Source organism: Chenopodium album, chromosome 4 (genome assembly GCF_948465745.1).
Source record: "Chenopodium album chromosome 4, dcCheAlbu1.1, whole genome shotgun sequence".
Taxonomy (NCBI): domain Eukaryota; kingdom Viridiplantae; phylum Streptophyta; class Magnoliopsida; order Caryophyllales; family Amaranthaceae; genus Chenopodium; species Chenopodium album.
The window spans coordinates 49116105-49124756 of NC_137837.1; the positions used below are offsets into that span (position 1 = coordinate 49116105).

The 8652-nt window shown below is 37.2% G+C and overlaps 1 protein-coding gene across 1 annotated transcript; it reads right to left on the reverse strand.

Annotated features, from left to right (window-relative positions):
- Positions 1-624: 624 nt before the first annotated feature.
- Positions 625-6038, reverse strand: LOC145629125 (26S proteasome non-ATPase regulatory subunit 14 homolog). Its single transcript, XM_081681639.1, has 6 exons — positions 5807-6038; positions 5557-5734; positions 3126-3207; positions 2426-2602; positions 2173-2340; positions 625-965 (listed from the first exon to the last, which is right to left on the reverse strand). The coding sequence occupies exons 1-6, from the start codon at positions 5937-5939 to the stop codon at positions 774-776; spliced, it is 930 nt and encodes a 309-aa protein (XP_081537765.1). The 5' UTR covers positions 5940-6038; the 3' UTR covers positions 625-773.
- Positions 6039-8652: the final 2614 nt, after the last annotated feature.

Consider the following 8652-nt stretch of genomic DNA (forward strand, 5'->3'; position numbering starts at 1 on the left):
ATAAAAACTTTTGTATGACATAGGAGAGAAAGAGAGTTGAGCTTTTTTTCATTAAATATAAGAATTTGAAATGACATGTTTATAATTGGAATTTCAATATATCAAAATATACTCATCTTTATAATCTTGGATTTGGGCTAATTTCAATTCCCAAATTTTAAATACATCCAAAAACATAAATGGGTTACCAAACAGGCCACTTATATTTTTTTTTTGCTCGTATAATTGTAAATTGCAAATGCCAAGTCTTTATATTTTTAGACGTAAAGGTATGCGCGAGACCAAGATTCCGTATAATACCGTAAAGCAACAATAAATAGCCACCATAACAATTGATCTTGAACTCAGGACGAACATGAACTAGAGTCCATATCCAAGTCCAACTTTTCAGAGTCAAACTTAATTTCAGCCTCGGATTCTGATTATACTTTAACGAATCGGACTATTTCCTTCAAATCGAGTTGGATTCAAGTCGAACTTATTGCCTTCCATCATTATTGGCCATAGAGATTATTAGACTGCGTTAGGTTTCCTCAATAACGTACTCATTTGAAAAGGAAAAAAAAAAGTACGCATTTAAAAATCATGCAGATGGCTTGTAGGCAACAAAACATAAAACAAGGATTAGCAAAATAGTCATAGAAACCAACACAATATTTCCATGTTCTGACTCACTGTAATATTGTGAAATTAAAATCATAATGCCCTGGTGTAGATCAGTGATTGCAGAAGTTGAAGAGAAAAAACTAGAAATTGTCCATGACGGTAGAAAATCAGAATACAACAGTGTCTAGCATAGTACCCAATGTCTGAACTATGTTAGAGGACATCAAGTTTGAGACATGTTCTTCAAGATGCTTCTTTGCATCTTGTCTTCCCACATTAGCAATTGCAAGCTTCTCTGGGGACAACTCATCCTCCTCTTGAACAGCCTTGTTGTATTTTATCGCAAGATTCAGCATTTCCTGCAAAATTTGGAATGTCAGTAAACACATTTTTAGAATTCCTCGCACAGATTATGTCATAATATTAGTGTAGCAAGAACAAAATGCTTGTGAAAACTTGGACAAGTGAGAAATTCCCAATCCTGAATCCACCTTTTTATTTCTTTTTTTATTAAACCACACAATTCTCAATCAAGTTAAATCTTGCTATTCAAATATATGGTTGGTTGAGGTTTCCAAACCACATTCTAATTTAAGCTCACTAAATGCCAATCCATGGTTGAACCCTACTGAATACTGATACCTAAGAGATTGGAGGTGATATGCAAGAATCCCCTATCAAAAAAATTTCTGCACTAAACTTCAGAATATAACTATCACATTTTAAAACCAACTAGTTCCTACTTTTATTGTTTCATTCATCAATATAAAGCTACATTTTGAAACATTCTTTAAATTTACAGTGATCTACTGTATTAGGTTAGCTTAAGGGTAATATGATGATAAATATTACACTAATTTATGACCTCAAGGTAATATCACTAATATGATGATAAATACTACTCCGTACAATCAGCAGTCAATTTAGAATGGTGAACAACTACAGGCCACACTAGATGAACTAAAAGGTAATGCTACTACCACAAATATCTAATAGGAATTGGGATATGTAAGGTGGGATTCAACAAAAAAAATCCTAACTCATCGTCCTGTTAACGGAACAAACAATTCATTCTCTAACATCTTTGAATTTTTTGTTTTTCTTTCTTATTTTTCTTTCTCGAACAAGTCATTTGACTTCTCCAGTAAGCTTCCACTTTGATGGGCATGATAATATTATCTATTAGCCAGTTCAACTCTTGTAAGCTTTACTTTGATAAGGCATAAATAGCATCAGTTACACCATGTTTGGATTTAGACTGAGAAATGAAGGAAATTGTCATCCCTTGTTTGGATAGCATATGGAAAGAGGAAAGAGGAGAAAATTTGGAATGACCCATTTTCCTTCCCCTTTAATAAACCAAATCCTTTCAATATTGAAAAGATTTGGAAAGATCTAAGCTCACTCTCTCCTCTCTCCTTCCTTTCCTTTCCCTTCTTTAAACTCTTCTCCCTTCCCTTTCCCTTCATAATTTATATCCAACCATAGTGTTATGGATAACTTATAAATGGTAAAGCTTGATATTGAGCAATTGCTACAAATCTTAAATTCAAAATTCCTACATACCTGGACAGTCTGTTCGTTGGTCTTAGAATGAGAATCAAATCTCTTAAGTGTCAATCCATCAGTCCATTTCTTTTTGTGAAGGTTCAGTAACATCTTCTCTTCAAGTTCGTTCTTCCTGTAGTTGATGGCTATGGAATAGTAATGTCTGTTCAGCCCATGTATCAATGCCTGGAAAGGACATATCAATCAGAGAGAGAACTATAATTGTCAAATGCAAATATGAGTATCCATACAAAATCCAGTCCCCACTAACCTGGATAGAGGGTTTATTAAGATGCCCAAGGTTGGATGTTGTCTGGCGAGGCTCTTGACCAAGCATCATGGTCTGTGGGTTGATTAAACGAAAGGCATCAATAACAACCTTCCCCTTGACACTCTGTATTGGATCCACCACTACGGCAACAGCTCTTTGATTTAAAGCTTCAAAACTCTGCAGTCATTAAGCAAAAGTTAACAGAGTTTATTGAAAACTAGCCTTCTTATTGTTAATGAGATAGTTACAGATAAAGCACATACTAGAAAGCAGAGTTGATACAACTATTTTATTCTTTGAATGGATTATTGACAAATGTCAACAGTAAATAAAGTTGTCAGAACTCAGAAGACTAACAAAACATAAAAGACACATATGTATATGCAGATTGGAGATTAGAGGGGGGGCACTACTTAGATCCACCATGGTCCAGTCTAATTGGGTCATAGACACCCAACAATCAACACTAGCAGCACCAAAAATGGAGGAGAATCATGGAAGTGTTCAAATTACTATCCCATGCATTGACAAATTCATCCCAAGCCCATAAATGTGTAACACTACCAACATCCAAAACAAATGACTAGCTCCTTATAACTGCTGGAAAATTACAAAGACTGGACCATGCTCAGAGGACATGTAGAGAAAGCCAATGACTAGCAGCAAATAACCAATAAAGCTAAAACAAAATTATTCAGACCTGTTGAGTGTTGATATCTACTCCAGAAAGCCAGCAACCAAATCCAGGATGCGAGTGGTACCATCCAACAACCATCTCTGGCCTGTAAAATGAAGAAAAAATATTTAACGCAGCTGATTCACAGAAAGAATGAATAGCATACAGTGTCAAAAAAAAAAATTAATTAAATAAAATTGAATACAGTAGCACAGAACATAAACTGAAAAACACCACTTTCCCAATTATATCAATGCTGTAATGTAATAAAGATATATATATATCAAACAAATAACCCACCGAATAAAAGGAAAACAGGAACCCCAAAGGTAAGGCCCATAAGGTTAATATCATGAGTTGAATTATTACCAAGTGATTTATGGGGTATAGTTTTTAGTGGTAACCCTGAGATTTGATGATTTAATTCAACCATCAAATTCCATTTGTGCTCTTGAACCACCAGCGATGAGAGAACACTGGTGAGAAAAGAACTGTGGTGGTGCAAGATAAAGACAACTGCTATGGAATAATGATGGTGGTGGGAGAATAATGAGGGAGGCAAGAGAATCAGTGAGAGAAGAAGGTGCCGCAAGAATGTTTGGAATTAACCTACGAGAGAGAATGTCTTTTCCTTTTTTTTGGTGGTGGTGGTTGGGGGGTTATTGCCCAAATGTGTAAAAAAGTATGAGCCCAAAAAATTAACCTCATTCCAGGTGTTTCATTTAGGTCAATAACAATTACCTAAGCGAGCCCTACTCCAAGCATACCCATAAAAGGTATGGTATGAACACTCCGATCTAGATGATAGGGAAAACTAACACAATATAATAGCAAAACGTAATGGTGTGCATTGTGATTCAATAATATATGAAGTATCAATTCATTCCAAAGCACTAGAACACTATAAGGTGGTATCAATTCTTTAACCTTGGTCAAAGTGAAGGAGAAGACATTTCTTTAATCTTGGTCAAAGTGAAGGAGAAGACATTTCACCAGGAATGCAATAGCTAAAGGATTGCTTCAAGTTTTTTTTTTGGGGGGGGGGGGGCGATTAGTCACCAATTAGATAATTGAAACAATGAACCAGAAAATGTTTAAAAAAAAAAAGAAAAGAAAAGAAAAAAGAAAAAAAAAAAAAAAAGAGCCAGGGGGTAATAGCAGGTAATTAACTCTTAAACTAACCCATGTCTTGCTAAAAAAATAGAAGAATAGCCAAGTTTGACTTGTAAGAGAGATAAATAGTTGAAAATCAACAAGAAGCACAGCCAGACGCCACTACTATCTCTCTTCACCTTTTCCCTTTACTTCATGACAAAATACTTTGAAATGCTTCAAAAAAATGAGAACACAATAATGAAATCTAGAAAGACGGAACACAATTTATGTTTTCTCAAAAGCACAAACAAATATAATACATGAATAAAAGTAATATATATAACGAGTAGGTTACAACAATCACCAATTAAAACCTATCATACATGATTTGTGCTTAAACAGTAAAGGAGAATTGACCCGCACCGAGAATAGATAAATCTAGCATAAATAGAACAAAAACTTTGAGCACCTCAAATTCACATTTACAGGATGAACAACATATTAAAATATCCATGATACAGCAGGTAACAGCAGAACAATCCACAAAATTTAGAAATATTTTAGACAAGCAGAAAGTTAACAAAAAGAACGGCTAATCTATCAGCAGATTAATCGACCAGAGAATATGATCCAAATTTTGTCAAATATGAGGCTGGGACAATAGTACTTGCTACAAGGACTTCTAATTAACACGACCATACAAAGGTTTGAATTCTTTGACAATCATGCTGAGCTAAAACCTTCTGAAAATATTCCAAGTAGCTTGAACATGATTCGACAATAATCCAAGATCAAAGAACTAGGCGTAAAAAGATATTGAGGCAATGCCATACCAATCATATTATACTCTTTCTAGCTTAAAATTCTTAGCGAAATGCCAAAATCATATTCCATGAACCTAATAGTCTAACACCTACTTGAGAAAATGAAAATGAACAACATTCTGCCCTTTCAACCTTCAGTTTTGCATTCTCAATCATCTTCAAGAAGGGGTCTTCATAATTTTTTCCCCACCTCAAAACTCAAAACCATAGAAAGACCACAGAGATTGCATAAAATCCAAATTTATAGAATTCACGTCCTTGTTGACATAAAATGCGAGTCACACTCCTACAGCCTTGTTTTATGTACCTTAAACGTCTTCATCACAAATAAATTCTAAGTTTATATCAATTTCAATATATACAAGTTTGAATTGATTCGAAACAAGTCTACTAATTTCAAAACCCCAATTCTTTCAATAAGACTACTGTTGATAGAATTAAAAAGCTGATCCACTAAATCTAAATTACATTTACAAAAATCTAGCACAATACAAGACAAAACCCTAAAAAATCAAAACAAAAAATGAAAAGAATACCTTCCAGTTTGCTTAAGCATATCAAGCATGTTAGTCTGGAAAACATGGTCAACAGCTTCAACACTAACACCAGTACCACTCTGCGGCATAGCGAAAACATCAACAACCCTAACAGTATACTCATCCACAAATTCACCCAACATCAATCCCATAACTTCCATAGGAACACCAGCTCTACCTACAAATCCAATTCAAAATTTAAAATCCAATTCACAAAATCCCAAATAAAAATTAGGGTTTATGAAATCACCATGTTTGAGCATCTTAAGGAGAGCAAGGGAGGAGATGTAGACTTGTTCGGAGGTGTCAAGGGTTGGAGAATCGGGAGGTGGGTGGCCGAGTGCTCCTCCGGCGCCGGCAAACATTCTGGTGAGTCTGTCCATCGTATCTTCTCTCTTTCTCTCTAGTTTACTGGAAATCAGGAGGTGGATGTGTTTCGATTTGTTTTTTAGAGAGGAGAAGTGAGAGATCGGAATCGTGTTTTCTTTTTGTGCACGAAACTGAATACAGATGGTAATTAGGGATGGCAACGGGTCGGATTTGAAGCGGATTATGCTAAATCCGACTCCGACCCGACAGAAAGTCGGAGGTTAAATCCGACATCCGACTCCGACTCCGACTCCGACTCCGACTTCTATATCCGACCTCCGACTCCGACTTCGATCCGACCCGACTCCGAGTTTTTTTTTTTTTTCCCATTATTCAATATACTTTGAGATGTTGGGCTATTTGGGCATTTACAACCCACACCCAATGCCACCATGATCCACACAAAAAAATCACTATCTATTGGAGTCGGAGTCGGATAATCCGTTAAAGCCGGACATTTGTCGGAGTCGGATTTTTTTCTCGGATTTTTTGTAGGATCCGACTCCGACCCTCCTCCGACTCGGAGTCGGATTATTTTAACAGAGTCGAACTCGAATTACTTTTTTCTCGGACTCGGAGCGGATATTTTACCTCGGATCGGGGCGGAGTAGGGTCGGATCCGGACTAGATTGTCATCCCTAATGGTAATAGTGCCACTTCAATTAAATGGATACATACAAGTAGAGATGTAAAAGGGAAGTGAGAGGTTCGGTCTAGTAGAGCCTTCTCTAGGGATGTCAGTGAGGCGGGTCTTGGTTTGGCGGGTGGAGGGGCGAAGATTGGGATAAAAGTCATATCCACCATAGGTGATGGCGGGTGGATTTTAAGTTATACCCGCTCCATCCCCATCTCATACCCACATTTATATATATTTAAAACAAAATTATATACGTTTATACTATTTTATAAAATAATTATGTGAAATACAATATTAATTATAATACTTTATACTACACTTATATTATGAACAAAAATGTGTGTAATATTAAGATTGTTTTTTTTTTATTATTATTATTATAATCCGTATTAATTATGTTGTATTGTTTATTTGAGACTATTGAGAGGCGGAGATTAGGTGGGTCTTGGGTGGGGATTAGGCGGATCTTAGGTGGGGATTAGGTGGGGGTAAATATTCAACTGGGGGTGGGGCGGGGATGGTTTTAGAGTTGTACCCACCGGGGTGGAGATGGGGATGAATTTTAGACCTGCTGCGGGGATAGAGATAGGGATGGGGATGGAAATGGAAATGAAAATGAAAATATTAGATGGGGATGGGGATGGGAAGGCCAACATCCGCCCCTCCCCGCCTCATTTACATCCCTACCCTTCTCCTTACCAACCAATAAAGAAAAAAAATGTAGAGGTGTCAAAACAGAGGCAATCCCAAAAAAAAAATAAAAAAATAAAAAAAATAAAAATAAAAAAATCATCGGTTTCAAACTGTAATCAATATGATTTTACTCATGAAATTCATGACCCGGATACGATCAATAATCGATCTGGACTCAATCTGTGTTGGGTTTTGATGAGTCCAACTGACCGCGGAAAATAAAACCCGAGCCAAAATCACACTCACAATTAATGTAATCAAAAGACATAATTAACAAGAATTAAGGAAAGATGAAAATACCTTTGAAGCGAGCTTCGCTCGTACCCCGACCTCTTACTTGAGAAAGCTTAAGTCTCGCAACAGGCGAAAACCTCCTACAGTATCACTCGCAACACGACCCTGACTAGGTCTATTGCTTGGAGATTATCCAAGCCCGACCAAACTACTCGAGTAATTATAAGTTTAAAGGTTTTCTCAATGGAGATGCCTTTTCTAACTCTTACTCAAGTGAGTTTTCCAAAACCCCAAGTTGGGTATTTATAGGGAAACTCATGAGTGAAATCCTCTCTCCCATCAATGCGGGAGAGATGGTAAAATCAATATTTTCCTTTTATTTTTAAATCAAAAATAACATTAAATAGCCATCAACTAATTAATCAACAAGTGATACATTTAGAGGAGGGGTTAGGTAAGGACCTCAAGGAGGGGGGGGGGGACCAAACTTGATCCCCAAGCACTCCCCATAACTAGCCACCTACACCCAAACACCCCTAATTCCCCCGCGTGGCACTCTCCCTTGGGCACCAAGGCAGCTTGGGTGTGGGCTGCTGCTACGGCCCCAGCTAGTGGTTGCTTCCCCTTGGCCCAGCAAGCTGTTGTTGCCCTTGGTCTAGCAAGCCGCGCGCTGTAATATTAACCGATCGGAAGCGGCCTCCACCTAGGCATTCCGATCACTTGTCCTCACTGAATAATTAGCTTTCTAATAATTCCGAACCCTTTATTGGAATTATACACTTGTTCGAAGGACACCATTCCTATCAATCTCCCACTTGTCCTTCCGAACAAGTGTGCTTCTAGTGTATAGGCTTTTTCCTATGTCGCTTAATGTCTCTTCAGTAACTATAAGGTAAGATTTATTCGTCATCCTTATTACGTCTAGAGGTATTTCTCAATATCCGAGTCCGATTGTCAACAAACAGATGATTTCTAAAATCCATCTGAGCACGGCCATGCATTTTCACAATCTTGCTCTTCGAGAGGCCTTGTAAACAACAAAGACATCTTCCCTATTATTAGTAGGGGTACATTCCCAGTCTTGTAATGTAGCTTCTCATACTGAGAGGACCTAGCCGTCTGAGTGTTTCCGTTATAATCTCCTTTTACGGCAGACGTTTAAC